Source organism: Salarias fasciatus, chromosome 15 (assembly GCF_902148845.1).
Source record: "Salarias fasciatus chromosome 15, fSalaFa1.1, whole genome shotgun sequence".
NCBI classification, from domain to species: domain Eukaryota; kingdom Metazoa; phylum Chordata; class Actinopteri; order Blenniiformes; family Blenniidae; genus Salarias; species Salarias fasciatus.
Window position 1 is genome coordinate 10,106,925 of NC_043759.1, and position 21,499 is coordinate 10,128,423.

A 21,499-nucleotide genomic window follows, 5' to 3' on the forward strand; every position below is an offset into this window, starting at 1 on the left:
TCAATGTACTATTGGCCACTACTCCAGTGGTTGTCTTCCTGGATTACACGTATCCTGTGACCGACACAGAGGAACCACAGGATTGTTTGAGGGGAAAAAAAACAAACTCAGAATTCTGAATATTTTTGGGAGGTAATTTCTTCTCCAAATCCTCACCTTTAGCATGCAGGCCTGTTGAGATTGTTGGTTATTATTATGTGGAGGTTCTTCATTTCCTGTTAAGGGGTCAGAAGAAAGCAAAAATCTTGTCCATTTATAGTCCTAATTGGATGAAATGTTTTTCTTTTTCCAGTTGATGCAATGAAGTTTAATATTGCCATCACTTGGAAGAATGACTAAATATGGTTTGTTTTATTTTCTCAAATAAACTGTTGTGGCTCTACAATTTGTTGTTTTTTTTTAAATCCTGATTCATATAAAAACAATGCTTGTGTTTTGCCTGATTCTAACAATGCTTGTTCAGTCTTCACCATGACAAATTCTATTTTCGCTGGCCAAACTGGTGGTCAATAATTTGCAGATCTCAGTTTACTCCCAGTTGAATAGTTGTTATGCCGCATCAGTGTGATTTTAAAAGTAAAACCCTATGAACCAGTCAACAGGAGGTTTTTTCAGCACTGAAACTCATCCAGCTTCATGTGTACAAATTTCAGCCAACTGTTTGCCAAACTTTTCTCAACTGCATCATAGCCACGGGCAACCGGTGTCTGATCCATGAATCAACCATTTAAGTGTCCTGGTTCAATTAGGATTTGTATTTCATCAGTCACATCAAGACATTGATATAGAGATCATTTGGACACCAGACAAGCCTTTAATTGCGATGGTGTCAAAGTAGCAAGTGTGCGCAGTCAATACAAAGCTGCCCTACACTCTGTATAGTACAATAACAGCCCAAATTTTTCCCAAATAACATCATGAATCCAGTTATTGTGCCCCTGCATGAACAAAAAGGATTAATTTTAACTCCATGTTGCATTAGTTATGAGCAGCTATTTAGCTGTGAAGACCAAAATGAATTAATTAGTCCAGCCCATTCATGAAAGAACTCTGGCAACATCCTGCAGTTCCCCCTCCGTCCAGTAGAGGTCAGTGCGAAGAGGAATGTTGTTCATAAGCCTCCAAGAGGGAAAATGCGGAAGAAGCAGCATTTCCCCTGTTCTCTCGGTTGTTGTTGAATCTCACAACAAGGAGAACATTTCACCTCTTCGAGCAACTGTGAGTTCAGTTAAAACAAGGAGAAAGTTTTTTCACGAGAGACGAACTTATGCTGTGTGAATATTCACCGTGTTTGAAGGAACCGTCTTGTTTTGTTCGGGGAGGGAGACTGATCACCAGCGTGGATTGCTGGAAATTTACCTTGCAAACTGAAATCAAGTCGTACAGAACAGGTGAGGAAAAAGTGAGTGTGAGTGTGAGTTTGAGTGAGTGAGGGTCAGTGTGTGAGACTGTGTGTGTGTGTGTGTGTGTGTGTGTGTGTGACCGACAGAACTGAATCCTTTTATTTCAGAAGACGTGAACATCTTCATTTTTTTTTCAAACACTACAAAGGTGAAGTTAGCTTCCGATTCGAGTGTTTTAATGAATGTTTAACATAGTTGGAGTGTTACTTTATTTGTCCCAAACTGGGAAATTCTACAGAATAACCTTGTCCAGATTTGAGAAGTGCAGATCCAGTGGTTTTCGATGTGGAGCGGGTCCAAAGCAGTCCGTGTGTGAAAAATGCATTCACATTTGCTCGTTTATCCATTCCCACAAATCAGAGTAAGGTTTCACACATCAGAACCAGTGTTTTAATCAAAGTTTAACGTGTTTAAAACAGTCTAGTCCAGATTTGAGAAATCTAGGCACAGTCGTTTATTATCGTAACTTCGTTATGTAGGTTACTGTTAAATATCCCTTTTTTAAAAAAAAAATTCACAAATAAAATAAAGGTTTTTTTTAAATTCAGTATTGGTTTTTCGGCAAAGTTTTTGTCTCAGTTAAAATGTTTTAAGTGGTTTTACATCAATACGTTGGACAGAGAATGGTTAAATAGGCACTCCAAATGTGTAATTGTTTTTCCCTGAATTTTCCCCTAACATGGTGAATCATAGCCTAACTTCAGCTCCGTACAAACCCAATACTTGGTATAATAACCCTTTTATCTATCGTCAGATCTGTTGAATTTAAATGTTTCTTTTACGGTTTTTCACTCCAGCTGCACAAATCATCACAAATCGTATTTCTTTTTATGGCAGATTTTGTCTGAAAAATTACAGCAGATTGCAGTTTTCAGTTCTTCCTAAGCTTTTCCGGAGATGTTTGAAGATATTTATGCTGTTCCTATTCAATATTATGTCTCATATTTACTACTTCATCCATTTATTCACCTATTGTGATAACTCTGTTGTGGTCAGGTCTTCACCTTGAATGCAGGGGAGCCACGTTTGAATCCCGGTAACGGCAGGAGGGGGATCTGGCGTCAAATCAAGCCATGTTCCACTGACTTGCTTTGGTGAGTTGTGGGGACAAAAAAAAGAAAAACTGAGGAGACGCTTTATTTAGTGGAGGGATGCTGCACACATGCTTAGTTTGAAGTCTGTGTCACTGTGGTGGCAGAGCTGAAGAAGCTGGTTTTATGAGTGAGAAAACGTGGCTGACATTCACAAAGGGTTGCAGGCAGCCAATGAATGTTAGACTTAGGCCTTGTTCACACACAACGATTTAAAGTTAAAACACAGAGGGGAAAAAAAGTGGATTGAATGTTTTCTTTCATGATGAATTCTGCTTTATTTTCTGTTTTAGTTCTCTTCAATTGATCTTGATATGTACTTTGAGTTAACAATGAGTTTTCAAACTGTTTATCTTTCATTCAGCGCGACTCAGTATCCTTGTGATTCCATGACCAGCCTGGCAGATCGGATATGGCAGTATGGACCAAGACTATGCTGGACTAACTGAGGCTTTCAAGGTAGGCAGTAAGCTTTAAAGACTGTGTGGATGGAGCTACAACAGGAACAGTATTATTCTAAATTTGTCAATAACAAGATTTTTCATTGAAACAAAGAATTTGCCATAGTTTTTCTTCATGTCTGTGCTATCACAGACAAATCTCTTAAAGGTTTTTTTTTCCTTTCAATGAACATACCAGTGGCGCACCAGTTAATGTAACGTCCAGTGGGTTGGTTGAAAGGAAAATGAGTTGGATGTCTTAATGCTGGTTTATTAAGCTCCAGAACCGAGGTTACTGTTTGCTGTAACCACGCCAAAACAACAATAAACAAGAGTCCAACCTGAAGAAACCTCATTTGAAGTTTTGTAAGTTACCAAATACTTACTTTCCACCATAATATACAAAGAAATTATTTAAAAATACTGCAGAGCAGAGATCCCATACCTTTTATTTTGATGAGAACGACCATCTTCTACCTCTGAAAAACAATGGTGACCTATTGATTCCATCACAAGGCACAGTGAAGGTGTTGAAAGCTACAGAAACTGATTCACCAAGCTTCACCAAGCCAAGCTCCAAAGGCGTCAACAGTCACCTCCACTGTCCAGGAGGTTGAACCCAGAATGTTTTTCTGCTTGGGGAACATGCTGAAGAGACGGAATATGACATCCCCAGTCGTCATTTCAACTTGTTGTCGTTAATGTTTCTTTAGATAAAGCTACACCACATTGCAAAAATAAACTGTCTTGACATGCACAAAGAGGGAGCACAAAAAAGCATTCTGCAAAACAGTCCTCTTTCAGGGCTTTTACATGATTTAAACTTTCATGAGCTACTATGTATGCTGCAAAAAAGGGTAGCCCAAATACGAGGTATGAACGGTAAATTCAAGTCATCTGTCAATGCAGCAAGTACATTTTACTCAAAAAGAGATCTTGATCGAAAAAATAAAATCAAGAAAAAGTCCTTTTATCTTAAATTTATCTTAAATCAGGTAGGATGAGACATTTTGACAGAAAACAACATGAATGAACCTGATATGATTTTGAGTTTTTGCAGTGTACAAATGTGGTTTGGAGCAAGGTCATCATGTTTTAATTTAGAAATCCTAAAAATAATAATAATAATTTTAATCTGGGTTTTGTCTCATCTACAGCTTGTCTGTTGTGTTATATCACAGGTGTCACACTCTTTAGTCATGCTCTCACGCCACACATTGGCCCTCATTTATCTGTCTTTCAAACGGGTGTATATCTGAGTGGTGAGCTCATCGTACGACGGGGCTCGCGCGGCATTACAGAAACTTCCGTACCTCGCCGATCTCAGCGTTTGAATGCACGGTCAAGGACCATGGCCTTGGATTTAGAGGTGCTGATCCTCATCCCTGTCGCTTCACACTCGGCTGTGAACCGCCACAGTGCATGCTGTAGGTCCAGGTTCGATGAAGCCAAAAGGACAACATCATCTGCAAAAAGCAAAGATGAAATCCTGTGGTCCCCGAACCGGACCCTGGCTGTACATGTGAACTGGTTTAGCGAACTCCCACGAACCCTCGAGCACCCTATGGAGGGTATAGAGCTGGTCCACTGTTCCGTGACCAGGATGAAAACCGCATTGTTCCTCCTGAATCTGAGGTTCAACTATCGGTCGAATCCTCCTCTCCAGTACCCTGGAATAGACTTTCCCAGGGAGGCTGAGAAGTGTGATCCCCTTATAGTTGGAGCACACCCTCCGGTCCCCCTTTTTAAAAAGGGATCCTGCTCGCTCTCGCGCTTTTTTCCTTCTGGGTTTTTTTGTTTTTGATTTCTATCTCAAAAATAGACTTTTTGACAGTATTTTGATGTAATGTTTCAAAAAAAAAATTCAAGCATGTGATTTTTTTTTTTTTTTTTTTTTTTCCTGCCTCAAGCCCTGTTAAATGTCCTGGAGTCTTCCAATGCGCGTTTATATGACCAGACATTCAGGGTAGAAAAGAAGTAACCCAGGGGTAATATTCGGGTTTTGAGACTCCTCCCCTCCATGCCAAATGAGACACAGAAAGTTGCCATCCTCAAGTGTTTGTTCACTGAACAAAAAAAAATGTATTATTTTATTCATGGAACACTTCATGTTTAGAAATCTCAAAGTGCCGACAGGGCAGTAATTTTCATTGGGAAAGAAAACCTTTGTCATTAAAGGCGATACTTCAACTATTTGGCAAATTGGCCAATTTACTGCAATTCCTTAGTTATTTCAAACAGCATACTTACTTTTTTTGTTATAATTTTTGCTATAATCCGCACATTCACTACGCTGTGGAACACCAACAAACAATATTGTCGCGTTGTGACACTGAAGAAAATACTGGGAACTATTTTTTCTTTTGAAATCACTACGCCCAGACGCCATGTTTAGTAAGTAGTTCCGTCTTAGCAATCTTCGCAGAAACAACTCAATGTGGTAATTTTGTATTAATATTTCACAGCGTAGTGAATGTGTGGATTATAACGTGTCCACAAAAGTGTTTTGGGGTTGTTGGATTTTGAGTTTGATGAGTTTGACGAGGGGAACCAAAAATACCATCCACTTGAATTGTGTCCGTCCCGAAAACCTTCCCCGACTCACCTCTGAATAAACAATAGCTCGCCCTCACACAAAAGGAAGTATGCTGTTCGAAATGACAAAGGAATTGCACTAAATGGGCCAATTTGCCAAAATGTTGAAGTATCCCTTTAAGAAAAAAGATTTGTCTGAATCAACAGACATGAAGAAAAAATTTTGATTACAATTACTTTGTTTCCATAAATAATCTTTTTTTTTTTTTTTTTTTTTTTTTTTTTCAATCAACGCAATACCATCCCTGTCTTACGCCGGGAACGCACTGGACACGGAAGCGTAGCGGAGGCGCCGCGCGCAACGTCTCCGCGCCGGCGCTTGGCTGTTCACACTGGAGGCGTATCTGCTGCCTGCGCTCTCCGTGCTGGTCACACATCGGCTGCACTCGGCTGGCTCCGTCAGCTCTCGGTTTTCACGTTTCCCTGTTCCCTCTGTCTCGCTCTGCCAGTATGGATGTGTGTGTTTTGGTGACCTGTGGAGAGACATTTTCTCCTCCTGTCCTCTCTTTTTCTGCAACGTGTGTGTGTGTGTGTGTGTGTGTGTGTGTGTGTGTGTGTGTGTGTGTGTGTGTGTGTGTGTGTGTGTGTGTGTGTGTGTGTGTGTGTGTGTGTGTGTGTGTGTGTGTGTGTGTGTGTGTGTGTGTGTGTGTGTGTGTGTGTGTGTGTGTGTGTGTGTGTGTGTGTGTGTGTGTGTGTGTGTGTGTGTGTGTGTGTGTGTGTGTTCTTGTATTTCTATCCTTGTCGGGGCCAAATGTCCCCACAAGGATAGCAAAACGTGGAACGACATGCCTTGTGGGGACCTTTTTCCGGTCCTAAGTAAGAGAAAGGCCCAATCCCAATTCTCTGCTTAATCCTCACTCCTCAACCTTGATCCTCAATCTCAAATTAAGTGCCTCCTCAAAACAAGTGTTAAGGAATGTAAAGTCACTTGGAAATGGGACAACCCTTAAAGACAGTTACGTCCTTGGACCACAGGGGGCAGCACTGCGCAAGAGGGCAGAAGAAAGCTGGAAGTGCAGTGTTTCCTGCAGGAAAAAAGTTTTGGGGGGGTTTCGGACCGTCGGGAGGGTGCTTGGGGCTCGCGCGACGCTTCTTTGGACCGTCCGAAGGAGAGAGAGAGCGCACATGCGTGGAGCGCTGTTTTTTTTTCTCTCTCCGCAACAATTTTGTAATAATTTAGGTCAATGATCCATAACAACGTCCTTTATAACTGTAAGTAATGCGCCCTGCATTAGAAATGTTTAACATTTTGCATGTGCGACCTTGTTAATAAATGCATTCAAATCAATTTTCTTGATTTCTTTCTAACAGCCTTTGTAAATATTATCTGTGATAGAAACTTAATACAATTACTCCCAAAGTAATATACAAGATTTTTTATTAATAAAATAACAGCAAAACGAACTATTTAACAAGCATTCTGGATTCTCCTTAACTCCAAGGTAGGTCTGGTAGAATCTCAAAATTAAGGGAGATAACGCTCCTTAGTCTCGCTCCTTTCCTCAACTTGTTAAGGAATGGGACAGCACTTAACTTCACGGGAGCGCGCATTTTGAGGAATGAGGAGTAAGATTGAGGATTAAGCAGAGAATTGGGATTCGCCCAAACAGTGTTTTCTTGACCATGTTGTTGTTACTGAAAAAAGTAAAAGTGCAAAAACATTTCTTTAGGGTTAGGCTTTGTTGTGGTGTGGGTTAGGGTTAGGGTAAGGTTCAGGGTTAGGGGCTAGACATGAATGGGAGTCAGTGGACGGTCCCCACAAGGATAGAAATACAAGACTGTGTGTGTGTGTGTGTGTGTGTGTGTGTGTCTGTGTGTGTGTCTGTGTGTCCATCTGTCTTGTGATTAGACCCAAGTGACAAATTATAGACGGACGAGCAACACCGCCCGTAACTAATCGTCATTTAATTTGTTATATTTTGAAAATTGACCGGATTCTCTTGCCTTTTCTGTTTCCGACTTCCTGTCTGGTCCGATCTGCTTGATCCAGCTTGACATATGGCGCTCCCTGCGCTCGCGGCTAGCGTCAAAAATAGAACGAAGCGGAGCGGGCGCGGCGCTCCACTGCGCGTTCGGTGCGGCCGGTCAGATAGGTTAACATGGGAGGCGATCAGAAGCGCCGTGCGCGGTGCTACCGCGTCCAGTGCGTTCGGGCCGTTAGCTCCATATGTGGAGCCTCGTAAACCAGGCCCGCTCACTCCTCATCCACATTTGGATTTGGAGTTAAGCTTAGTCTGGATAGGAGCCCATTGAAACTTCTTGGTGTCGGTTACTCCTTTGACTGACAGCGCACTTCAGCCAATCAGCGCTTCAAAACAAATAAGTCATCAAAATGCGTTCACTTCTCCAAGGATTAGCATTAGCTCGTTTGCTCTAGCTTCCTTACACGCAAAGACACGCGAAAACGCCTTTTCCTGTGAGAAACTCACCAAGCGCAGACTCTTGCTCTTCCTTGATTGTTGTAATTCTTGGTATTTTGGCTATAACTTTACTGATTGCAGCTTTCAGACGATGGTTAAAGGTAACGTCCGTCATCTCTGATACGCGCAGCGATAGCGTCACTTCCGGTTTAGCCACCAGAATTCGCCAAAAAAATTTGAAAACAAAAAGCGGCAACGCTGATTGGCTCGGCCGTTTCAGGACTGCGTGAAATCCCCTTCTATGGGCTCCTACCCAGACTGAGCTCATCTCCAAAATCCAAACGGATGAGGAGTGGGCGGGTCTGGTTTACGAGGCAAACGTATGTGTGCTTATGTGAAAATATTAAAATACAAAAAAATTGTGCAAGTTGAAACTCTTCTTTTGGACTGTTTTTGCTTTACAAGTATTAATATGATGGTTCAGTTATGAGATTCAATTCAAAATTTTGTTGTTGTCTCAGAGTTCAGTTCAAAACCGACTATGTCTATTAATAGAAAAACTTTGTGTGTTGTTTGATTGAATACAGGAGTAGAAGACAGAAGATCTTTGGGATCAATGGAGATGGATGATGAGGACATTTTCGGTGTCAAGGACAAGGCAAACACAGTATGGCAATGGCGAATTTTGCATGCTAAGAAGTATTCAACACATCCAGATCCATTCTTTCACAGTAATAAAATTGGACTGAATTTTAATGTTGCCTCCAGCTCTCGCCCAAAACTGAATTCACCATTTGTGCCAAATGGCGTCATACTTGAGGTGTGTGAATTTGCTCGAACGATCATCAAGAGTCGCATGCACTTCATCCCAAACATTCTGGAAAACAATTTTGATCTTGAATTTGACAATGATCAACAGCGGATAGATTTCACCACTAAAATTCAGCACAAGCTGGAAGACTTGGTCCAAAAACCTGCCACAAATGAAAATGAAGTTTTTTCTCTTTTTGACACCTGGAAGACAGAATGTAGCAATAATGGACTGAACAAGGCAACAAGGACACACAAACCTCAGAGTTTCTTCATGCAAATTGAGAATATAAGTGAACTTGAACAATTATTGAAATGTTCCTCGGAAAAAGAGACAGAAGACATGTCAGGATCACACACTGATGGCGATGATCAGAAAGATAACACTGATTGTTCAGGAAGAGAAATGAAAGAAGTCGTCAGTGAGTATATTCCTTTGATGTTGTTCCCTTTTTGTGAAAACATTGGTTTGAACCTTGGCACGGGGACTAAACAAAGTCTTGATCCAGGCTTGTTAACAGAGAGTGTGATGTTTGAGTTGTTGGATTTTGCACGAGTCTTGACTGCCTCCTTCACCTCCATTGTCGTCAGTGTGTTGGAGCATAATTTTGAGCTTGATCTGAAAAGTCATCAGAGAAGGAATGAAGTGTGGTTATTGATATCACAGATGCTAAAAAGGGGGAAAGAAATTGCCTCCAGTAACACAAACTTTATGCCAGAGTTTGAAAATGAGCCTTTTTTCTTTGAGAGAAACCCATTAAAGAGAGCCTACGTACCAGCACTGTCTACAGTGGAAACCCTTCTGTCAGAAGAGACAAAGAGACTAAAGCCGGATTTCAGTACTTCTCATGAAAAGATGCCTCCTTCGGTCACAAAGTGCATCATGAAGAAGGACCAAGGACAACTGGATGAAAACGTCAACGGGAAAAGTCTCTCTCACAACACTGAGTTGTGTTCAGGTACAGAAGAGGAAGATGAGCATTGTCACATGTGCCCTATGGTGGAAGACGCAGATTCAGAAAGTAGTGGCTTACAAAACTCAACTGGCTGTGACATGTCTACAGAATCATTAAGTAGGTTGAGTAAACAGTCTCATGCCACCACTGATGGTTCATGTAATTCATCCACATTGAACAAAGATCTTACCCCACCATCGGACTTCCAGCCAAAGAAAACTCTGCAAGGCAACGGTGAGACACAGATTCCAAGAAATGTACCAAATGACTTCGGCATCGACCAAGAAAGAGAAATGGATTCTAATTTGTGGAAACTGCGTGCCAGTCGCGTAAACCACATTCTCCTGACACTGGACAAAGACCAATCTAGATTCATTTCTGTGAGGAATCTCGGTGTCGAGTTTGATGTTGGGTTTGGACCCAAACAGCATCTTAGTCTTGATGATTTGACAAGTCCAGTTCTTTTTGAACTTGCACAATTTGCATTAGCCATGAATTCATCCCAGCAGGAATTCATCCAGGAGATTCTTGAGAACAACTTTGACTTGTGCCTGCAAAGTGAACGCCATCAAAAAACCTTCATGTGTGAAGTCATGAAGCGAGTAAGAGAACTTCAAAAATGTGAGGATGCGGTGAAATTCTCAAAAGAGGGTTTTGAACTTCCAGTTTCAGTGTCACCTGTTGACAGTGTTTATCAGAGCAGTGTCATTGCTGAACCCAGCCCCATGTCCAACATTGGATTTTGTGAAGGTAGACCAGTGTGTGGTCCTAATTCTCATACTGAAGCCAGAGTGGACTTACCTTCAGAACCTGAATCTGTTTCAGAGGACAACATGGATCTTTATCCTTTCTGTAAGGACATTGGTCTGAGGCTTCAAGCCAAATGCAGGCATTCAACTGGAAAAGTTGCCATCAATAAACTGACCAAAGGAGCAATGACTGAAGTGGTGAATTTTGCAACAACATTGTGTGGAACCTTTGAAGAGATCTGCATGGATGTGCTCAGACACAACTTTGACTTGCAAAGTATGGATTCTTACCTTGCAACAACGATTTTTGCTCAAATTGCTGCTGTAAATGAACAAAAGAATCTATCAGATAACGTCTCTTGCAGAATAATGAAACATTCCATAGCAGATCCTTCAATTCTTATGTATGGAAGAAAGCCCAGTGACACAGAAGCACAAAATAACCCCAGCTTGTTATTGTGGTTACTGCGAGAAAATCGTGTTAAACAAATCCTTTCAGTGCCTCATGGAGATCAGTGTCCACTTTATTCTTACTCCATTTGTAAGAATTTAGGCCTTGATTTTAATGTGGGGTCTGGAGTAAAACGTAACCTTGATCCAAAATGCTTAACAAATGGCATCATGGTTGAACTTGCCACTTTTGCCAAGACACTGCAGTTATCTGAAAAGGATTTCTTGACAGAGATTCTGGAGTTTAATTTTGATCTAAATTTCAACAACGAACTTCATCGCAATGCTTTCACAAAACAACTGAGCGCAGACGTTTTTCAGCTCATTTCAAGAAACAAGAAATTCCCACTGAAGAGCAAACAACAGTTTGAGCTTCCTGACTTGAGATGTTTAGAAGAATGCAATCCAGACTGTCCCAAATGTTACCGAGACAGGATTGAAACCTGTCTTCAGGATGAATCTGAATCTGATCACATGCCTCATGTTCGTCCTCATAACATCACTGATGAATCACGAGCTCATATCTGCACACAACCAAAGTTTGCAAAGATCCCAGTCTCTAATTTCTCATCAGCAGAAATTTTAACCAAGCCCTACCGTCACAGTAAGGAAGCTGGTTTAAGCCTGTGTGTGGACAGAGACCGCCCAAAAGAGAAGTTAGACTTGCATGTTCTGACGGAGGAAGTGATGCTTGATGTGATTCATTTTGCCCAAAAACTGTGTGGAGCAGAAACTGAGATCATTCATGATGTTCTTGAGCACAACTTCAACTTGACACAGAATCACATTAAAGATCTGACTCGACATTTCTGTGACAGAATGAGAACAAACATTGAGGAGCTCGCCTGGTTCAATGAAGTTGTTGATCTTGATAAATCTCCTTCCAAAGCTCACCAAAATGAAAGTGATGGTTGCTTTGAAAAAGTATCCAGTTGTGAGGGTGCTTCCCATTTCATGGCCACTGATGATTTACCCAGTTCACCTGTCAACACAGATGTGAGTTCACCATCGTCAGATGTACCTGAAGAAGTCATGATGCAAGACAGTGAAACAGAAGACGAGACACTCCGAAATGTTCCAAACAAATCTGACATGAACCATGAGGAAATGGAAACGGAGACCAACATGTGGAAGTTTCGTTCCATTTATGTTCAAAAAATTTTACTTGCTCTTTCGACGGAGTTTTACCCACACTGGAGCTTGGGATTTCTCGAGTTTGATGTTGCGTCTGGGCCGCCCAGAAACTTCAACTCTGAAAGATTGACAACTTTTCATCTGCACAAAGTTGTTCATTTTGCATTAGCACTGAGTTCATCCCAGCAGAATGTCCTTGTGGATATTCTAGAATACAACTTTAACTTAGGCCTGCAGAGTGAATACCAGAAAATAACATTTGCACGTGAAGTCATGAAAAGAGTACAGGAATTATTGGCCCGTGACGACAGAGATAACATTTTGAAAGACGTGTTTGTTTTGCCAGGTTCGCTGTCATTTAGTAATGTGAAGTGTGAGAGTGATGACAGTGTTGATTCTGAACCTGAAACTTCACAGACAGCTTCACACCTTTATCCATTCTGCAAGAAGATTGGTTTGAAGCTCAATGTGAGTTTCTGTCACCCAGATAAAAAGCTTGAACTCCACAAACTGACCAACGGAGCAGTGATTGAGATTGTAAACTTTGCAGAAAAATTGTGTGGAAGCTACGAGCAGATTTGTGTTGATGTCCTGCGGCACAACTTTGATCTTGATTCGCAGATATCAGATTCTGATCTTGCTCAAAATATTCTTTCACAGGTTCCTTTTGCCATTGAGGAAACTAATCTTCGGTATTTTTGCAAAAAAACGCAGCTTGCGACCACAATCAACGTAAATGTCATGGACTCTCAGAGAAATACATCTTCACAAGCATGCACTATGAGTTCAGTTAAAGCAGAGATGAACCAGAGTGCAAGTCAACCCGGTGATGTTGAAGCACAAAATGATCCAGAGTTGCTGTTGTGGAAACTACGAGCCAACCAAGTTCAGCAAATCCTCTCAGTGCCCCACAAAGACCAGTGTCCACTTTACTCTTACAGCAGATGTAAGACATTAGGCATTGATTTCGATGTCGGATCTGGTTTGAAACGTCGTCTTGATCCAAAACTGTTGACCAATGGCATCATGTGTGAACTTTTCACTTTTGCCACCGAACTCGGGTCATCCATGAAACATTTCATGACAGAGATTTTGGAGTACAATTTCAATCTGCACTTCAACAATACATTTCATCGAAGTGCTTTCACAAACACACTGATGGAGGAAGTCAAATCGATGAATAGGAAAAGATCCACAGTCACGCAACTGAAATCCCTGTTTGATCTGCCAGATGAGAGATTGATTCAGGAAGTGGCACCATTTTACACCAATTGTCCTGTCAATCTTTCCCATACCATGATGAATGTAGTCTCTGCTGATGCAAACCATGAGAAAAATGCTGCAAATGCTCCAATGTCCACCTTCCCCGCAACAGAGGTGATAACAAAGCAATACCATTTCTCCAAGAAAGCTGGCCTGAGCTTGTGTGTGGATAAGGCTCACCCGAAGGTTAAACTGGACAAAAGAGCACTAACATGTCGAGTTATGCACGATGTGTACAGCTTTTCTAAAAAACTTTGTGGAGCAAAGTTTCAAACAGTTAATGATATCCTTGAGCACAACTTCGACTTGGACAAAAAGATTCATGTGGAAAACATTGTGCAGCATTTTTTCAGTCGACTAAAATATAAAGGAGATCCTGCCTGGTTCCATGAAGTTTTTGACATCAAGCAAAGTCCAAAAGAAAAAGTGAAATTGAAAGACCCACCTCCTGTTCTGAGTCGTGAAAGAAGGGAATTATTTCAAAAAAGGAAACGGGACATGCAGAAAGTGACGGATATCTCCAGTGAATTGCAGAACAATAATGTGGGTAAACATCTCGCCAAATGTCAGCCAAATGAATGCCAGTCGGAAGGTGATGAAGACAAACATGTTCCAACAAATTTGCCAAATGGTTGCATCATTGACCACAACCTGGACCCAGAGGTCAAAATTTGGAAATTGCGTGCCAACCGTGTGAGACAAATCCTCCCGTTCGTAAAATTGATGTCCCATCAGACCTTCAATGGTTTAGGTGCCTCTCCATGTTTTCCAGATGCTTCAACACAGCTGAATCTGCGGAAGGTGCCATCAGCAACTCCATCAGAAAATCTGCTCACAAGCGACTCATTACAATCAGCCATAACGAAGCATGGAGACACTGAAAACATGCAGGACTGTGGCCCTCCAGTATCTGAGTTTGAAACCCCTGCTCTGGAGTTTGATGTTGGCTTTCAGCCAAAAAGAAACTTGAGTCCTGATTATTTGACTAACTATGCTCTTTTTTGTATTGCTCTGTTTGCCCTTGAGATGAATGCATCCCAAGAAGAATTCATGATGGAAATTCTTAAAAATAGCTTTGACTTGCGCCTAAAGAGCAGAGACAGTGAGAAATCCTTTGCTCATGAAGTCATCAAACAAGTAAGAGAGCTTGCTAACTGTGGGGAAGCAGCTAAAGACTTGAAACAGGTGTTTCGACTTCCAGGCTCACTGTCATTCAGTAATTTGATCCGTCAGACCAGGAGCAGTCTTAAATCTGAACCACGCCCCACATCAAGCACAGAAGAATGTGATGTTTCTCTGATGGGTGCTCCAACTTTGTCTGCTGAAAATGAACTGAGCACAGCGACTGAAACTTCCCAGAACAATGTGGATCTTTACCCGTTCTGCAACGACATTGGTTTGAAGCTCACCGTATGTGGCTGTCAACCAAACCAAAAACTTGACGTTAACAAACTCACCAAAGGAGCAATGATTGAAGTTTTGACTTTTGCAGAAAAATTGTGTGGAAGCTACGAGCAGATTTGTGTTGATGTCCTGAGGCACAACTTTGATCTGGATTTGCAAGATGCAGATTCAGATCTGGCAAGAAAAATTCTTGAACAGGTTCCTCTTGTGATTGCGCAAAGAAATCTTCAACACAATTTCAAAAGAGTAAGATCTCGACGGAAATTTAACCCAATTGACATAAACTGCCAGAACAGTCCAAGTTCAGAATCATGCAGTACTGGCCCCATCAAGGCAAATATTGACCACAGTATGAGCACCTACTGTGACATTAAAGTGCGATATGACCCAGATTTACTGCTGTGGAGACTACGAGCAAATCGTATTCAGGAGATACTCTCTGTGCCTCATGGAGAACAATGCCCGTTTTACCCATACAGGAGATGTGTGAAATCAGGCATTGACTTTAATGTAGGATCTGGACTGAAACGTAATCTTGATCCAAAGCTGTTGACCAATGGTATCATGAATGAAATTTGTACTTTCTCTGAGGCACTGCTGTCATCTGCAAAGCATTTCATGACAGAAATATGGGAGTACAATTTTCATCTAAATTTTAAAGGTGAGCTGCACCGCAGTGCCTTCACCTATCAAATAGTCTTGGGGAAAAATTACCCGAGGCAAATCCAAGAAACACTCTTCAAGTTGCCTGATCCAACGTGCATGAAGGAAAAAGCTCCATTTTGCCGCAAATGTTATCAAGATCGACAAGACGATCCTGGCGAGGTGACATGCAGTCATCCACATATCACGACTGACCAAGCCACTGCTGATGCGAACTACTCAGAACAAAACCCTTATGAGTTTCCAATTGCTTTTTTCCCAGCCGCTGAGATTCTAACGAGGCAGTACCGTTCCTGTAAGGCTATAGGACTAAGCCTGTGTGTGGACAGAAATTACCCAAGAGGCAAACTGGACCAGCACGTGCTGACTAATGCAGTTCAGAAGGAGATTGATATGTTTGCCAGAAAACTCTGTGGAACACGATTGAAGAACATTAGTGACATACTTGAACACAATTTCAAATTGAACATGGTTGATTCAGTTCCAATTTCGCTAACTAAATTTTGGAATGCCGTAAGTTACGAGGCTGGAGAGCCCATGTGGTTCAATGAAGTTGTCCACTTAAAGGATGTTCGTCCAAAAGCATGTTGCCCAAAGAAGGAAGTTTATGTTGAAATGTTGAAAAGAAGACAACTGGATAGGCAGGCAAAGCAGGAACAAACAAAAGTTCCAGTTGTGGAAAGACCAAATCAGAGGGTGAATCACAGGTTAAGGAAGTCCACAAAAACGCAGCAGAGAAGAAGAGCAAAAGCAAAATCATTTGGTTCTTGTCATGATGAAATCTTTGCGTATGTGCAAGAGGAATCAAGTCCTATGGATGTGCATGGCCTCCTGGGTACAGACTGGTCCTACGAATATGGAGACATCGAAGAGGAGATACATGATCCACACAGCTATACACCAGAAATGGACTTTGAAGACAGTTATCCATCTTGGGATGATGCCAGTGGAATTCTGGACAAAGATTTAATCACAGTTAAACCTGAACAGTTCAGTGGGAATATGTACTTGACAGAATATCCTTCTGGAGAAGTTGATGTCAAAGAAGAGCCACAAATGGAAGGTGTCCAGGATTCTGCCCTGTCTGCACCACAAGTGTCTGATACACACCAGAATATGTCATTTTACCATTCAGACCAGTGCATGATGGATACAGTATCCAGTTCTAACACTGTGCAGTGTGAACCTCTGCAATACTCTGTGGTGACCATCAAAGAGGAGGAGCAGGAGCATGTGCCAGATGAATGATACCATTGTGAGTCAATGAGTCAAGTTGACATCAGGTGTTCATGTAAAAAGTTTACACATCCAGCAGGTATGAAAATGTGTGAGCAGCAGAGTGAATTGGCCGGAATTTCTTTTATATTTGTAAGATTTTGTGTGAAAAACATGTTGAATACTCAGTTTCAGAGTTGTAGGAATCTTTAGCTTGACAGGTAAAGGGTTGCATTTTTGAGGCCTTAAACTCATTTCTGTCATTCACCCTTTTTTCTAACCATGTCATGCTTGTATATTTAATTTCCATTTTCAGTTTTTTTCAGTTTGTGAAATTTACTGCGCTCACCGCATTTTAACCGTTTATTTTGTTTTTATTAAAGTGAGTCTCTCCTCTTCGTGATTGTGTATAGCTTTATTTTGAATCTTGTGATTAACCTCAAACTCCATAAAGATATATGACTATCTTTGAATTATTTTACCATTTCTTTTTTGTTGTATAAAGTTTTGAATAGATCTTTCCTGTCTTTATATTTTGTTTTTTGTGTGTCAGAGTGAAGATTTCCTCCTCTTCCAGCAAACACCCTGATCAGTTTCAGAATTATAAGCATCTTAAATTTAAGAAGATTAAAAGATGGATGTTTGAGGCCTTCACTGCTGTTGGGATATTTTTTAATGGATGTGCCAGTTATTCAAATTTAGCGAGTACCACTGTTCAGAGTTGAGCTTATTTCTGTCTTGCTCTTGTTTTTATTTGTTATCATATCATGTATGTAAATTGAGGTATTTGTATAAAGTTTTGTAAAGCTCTTTCCTCCTTTTGAGTTGTTTTATTTTTAAATACAGATGAGTGTGAAGATTTTACATGTGAGATTTGTGGTTATTTACACTTTACATGGTTAAAATAAAATCTGAGGGGTTTTTTTTTCCCTCATAGATTTCCTCTGCTCTTGACTTCTGGAGACCTTTAAAAATTGTCATATAAGCAGCTGTACTGCTGCAAACACCTTGATGTGTGTCTGTTCATGGTAAATATAACACTTAAAGCTCGTGTCCAGAGTTTCTGTTTGTTTCCAATGTATGTATCATTTTTTAAAAGAGCTTAAATGTGTCAGTCTGGTTCGATATTATAATATGATATTGGCATAAAGCAATATAAAAATTTATTTATGAGCCTTCGCCTTCGTCTCATAGACCCCCATGTTATCCGAAAAAGCGCCGGTCAGCTTCAGCCAATAGATTTTGAGCTTCCGCCTTGTCGTGCTGTCAATCATGGTGTGCACGCAGCCAGAGAGCACGTGCACTCGCCCAGGCAGAGGTGAGTTCGCTGTGCAGCAGCCGCCGCGCTTACCTCGGATATATCCACGGTCTGCTGAACATCCACCGTAAACAGCTCAACATGTAGGATGCTGTAGGACTCAGAAGCTCTCATTTTCACCCGACAGATAATGCGAGTGCACAATTAAAGAGGCATGGCTTGGTCACTCATGAAATCAGAGGGAGGGTGGAACCCGGAGGATTAAGATAACCTCTCTCTTTCAAAACTCTGGACACGAGCTTTAAATCAGACTGTTGGTGGTGCTGCGTACCAGGAGTCTGCTGGTTGTCTATGGGGACTTTCACAGACCCACAAGCTACTTATAATCACACACATCTCTGAGGAATCTGCTTGTTATGGTCGTACTTGAAAAGAAGACAATTTAGTGAAGTCCTTAGAGGTTTAAAAACTTCCATTTCAAATTATTCTGTCAAACCTTTGTCCACATGGCTCCATTTGATTTAAATAGTTTCCAGGTGTAATGTGAGTCTGGCCTTAAGGTGTCACATATATTGACCAAAACCCAGCAATGTAAAGTCAAGTGGATGAGTCTCCCAAATTAAGGTATCATCTTATTGGAACTTAATTTTATTCTCACTTTTTCTTTTTTTGATGGCTGTTTTGTAACCAGTTTGTACTTGCTGCCTCCTGTCTTGACCACCTTTCCTTAAATAAAAGTTTGTTAATCTCAATGAGCAGATGAGGTTAATACATTTTCTGTGTTTATTAAAAAAAAAAAAAACAAGTTTAGTCAGTGATTGAGAAAAATACCATCCTTCAATATTGGTTTCACTTTACCACCTATAAGCATATTTATCATTTGGTTGAGTTTCATTTATAGAAATCTTTTCAAAAGCCTAACAGTACCCAAAGTGCTTTACGAATTTAGTGCAAAAGAGGGGTGTTTTGGCATGGAAGCAAATTGGAGCAAAAATAAAATTCATCATACTTTTCCCATGATCTATTTTAACAAGCCTACTGTTGCTATCTGCTTGAGAAGAGCAGCTCTGACCACAATTTGCAACCTGAGATACACTGGGGTTTTCAGCAGATAATGCAAGTTGCATTATCACGACACTCGTATGCACTATCTACTATTTCAGGATGAATGCATTAGTAGACATTCTAAAAATGTAAAAACACAGCAGCTGACCAAAGTGACATGCAGCTGTACTGTGCGCATTCTCCATCAGCATGGAAAAGTCTCTTCAGAGATCGATCTTAATGATTCCAACACTGATCTCTGAAGAGTCCGTTTCCATGGTGATGGAGGACGCGCTGCTCTCAAACAAACTGCTCTGGCCCAACAATTTGATTTTGTCTGATATGTTTTTAATTGATAATAAATCAAGATTTTTGTTTTGCTTGCTCCTTCTAAAAATGCTGTCTTTGCCATGACAAATTCTGTTATGATGATAAATGATGGTCAGATTCTCTGTTTACTTTTAGTTGAGTATTTGTTACGCTGCATCATTGTGGTTTTAGAAGTAAAATCTTAAACAGTTAACAAGTTCTTTCTTCCACTCTGGAGTTCATCCAGGGTCTTCTGTTTGCAAATTTCAGCTAATTGTTGATCAAACCTTTCACAGGAAGCTGTGACAGCAGCAGACATCAGGTTTGGTCTGTGAAAAGAAGAAATGAATGTCCCGGTTCAAAATTAATTTGTATTGAAACAGTGCTGTTCATGTTTCGATGTCATTAAAACAAGACCACACCTAACAGGACCTCACCATTGATGGCTTTGTATAGGATGTTCTCAATCAAAGAATACACTGAGTTTCGAGTGTAGCAGAGTTTCATCTGCAGAGTGAAAAGAGGCACAGAGAAGGCAGGAAGAGTCACACTATGACATAGACGCCCTTTGGACACGTCCCACGCCTGATCGACTGTTGTCAACAGCAGGATGATTTTTGAAGTTTTCTATAAATTTCAATAACCAGCCAAATATCCCTAAGTTGCTGTGATAATTGTATGTTTCGATTAGTGATTATCAGTGTTGGATAAGTTTTTAAAAAGTTTAAAAAGGTTATAGCTATGAGTTACTTCTTCAAAGAAATACAAGTTACAGAGCTACAATATTTTAAAAGCAACTAATTCAGAGGCAAAGTAACTGTAATGTTTCTTTAAAAACCGTGACAAGATATGTCAATTTTGATCCTTTTTTTTTTAAATTAATTTTCTTCATATACAAACATGCGAAAGACAAGACTAGACAAAGGAAAACAAAGCAAAGCAAAGCAAAACAACAGTACCATACAACAATAAAAACAACATCAACCAGCTGGGAATAGCAACACAAAAATCAAAAATCAGTTCCGGGTGAGTATGACAGGTACATCATGCAAAATGGAGTGCAATACAATGAAAACTAATACCGTTTTTCATACGAACGCTCTCGTCAGAATAGCAGAAACATTTTCATTAATGTGGTCGAGAAATGGTTTCCATGTCCGTTGAAAGACATCAGTTTTGGAGTGCAAAAGACAAGCTAGAAAATCCAGAGGTATGTATTCCATTATTGTCCTGTGCCATCCCCACAGTGAAAGGGCCCTATCTATGATCCAGTGCATAAGAATGTTTTTCCGGGCCCAAAAAGTCAAGACATACAGTCTTTTTTGATATTGATCATTACACGATCATTTGAAAGACCTAGAAGAAGGGAAACTGGGTTGAAATCAAGCTGCTTTTTCAAAATCTTCTGTATTTCAGAAAAGATACCATTCCAATATTTCTGTATTTTATGACAAGACCAGTAGCAGTGAGTGAGACCGCCAATTTCTGTCTTACACTTAAGACAGACAGGAGAGATATCTTTCCTATATTTAGAGAGACGGTTAGGAGCAACATGTGCTCCATGCAGAATCTTTAACTGCATCGCTCTTGTCCGGTTACAGACCGTTATTTTCTTTGAATTATCCCAAATGTCGTCCCACATTTCCTCTGTTATCTCAACACCCAGTTCCCTCTCCCAGACCTCCCCCAGCGACCGAGTGCCACAATCTGAGCAATCTCCCAGACTGGCAGAAAAGATTCTAATGGCCGCCTTTCCCTGAGAGAGAAGTACTTGTTTCTCTATTTGTGTGACATTCAGAAGACGGTAGATAGCGGACAGATCAAAAAACAAAATAAATGACTGTGTGAAATAAAATAGAAGAAAAGTAATAATGATACAAAAGGAGTTGATTAAAACTGGACTGAAACAATGAGAAACTTGTCAGGAGAATAAGAACTGCAGGGCTTAAGAACAGTTTATGAAGTAATTGTAAAATAAATATGTACATAACTGCTCGATTATGGAGAACCGAAATAGCCGTAATTATAATTAAATAAAGAAATAAAGCGGCTCAGTAATGAAATTACTATGCCAATAAAGAATACAAAAAAGTATATATTTTTCATGCAAAAAATATGTTTATATTGTCATCTTGTAGTTCAATTAATCCATTTATTCGCTTTTTTATTTCTTTCCTCTGTAGATGTTATATCTGTATTTATTTCTGTATTATTTCACTTTCACATTTTTTTCTCTCCAAATGATGTATTTCTGTATTTTATTTTCCTCCAAAATATTCATATATTTATTTATCGACACTTTTGTCTATTTACTGTCACATTTATGTCTTCATTTTTTTTTCCAATCTTGGATTT

The 21,499-nt window shown here is 40.4% G+C and overlaps 1 protein-coding gene across 4 annotated transcripts in view; it reads left to right on the top strand.

Annotated features, from left to right (window-relative positions):
* Window positions 1–1,145: 1,145 nt before the first annotated feature.
* LOC115401855 (uncharacterized) overlaps window positions 1,146–21,499 on the top strand; it is an 87,809-nt gene continuing 67,455 nt past the window's right edge. The window contains exons 1-5 of one of the 4 annotated variants that reach the window (XM_030110211.1): window positions 1,204–1,218; window positions 1,298–1,391; window positions 2,400–2,497; window positions 2,859–2,953; window positions 8,477–17,397. In XM_030110211.1, the coding sequence (XP_029966071.1) occupies window positions 8,506–16,566 (8,061 nt within the window). In that variant the 5' untranslated portion in view covers window positions 1,204–1,218; window positions 1,298–1,391; window positions 2,400–2,497; window positions 2,859–2,953; window positions 8,477–8,505 and the 3' untranslated portion in view covers window positions 16,567–17,397. Of the gene's footprint in view, window positions 1,392–2,399; window positions 2,498–2,858; window positions 2,954–8,476; window positions 17,398–21,499 lie in introns of those variants that run through there. The other 3 variants (XM_030110212.1, XM_030110214.1, XM_030110210.1) reach the window with 3 other exon arrangements.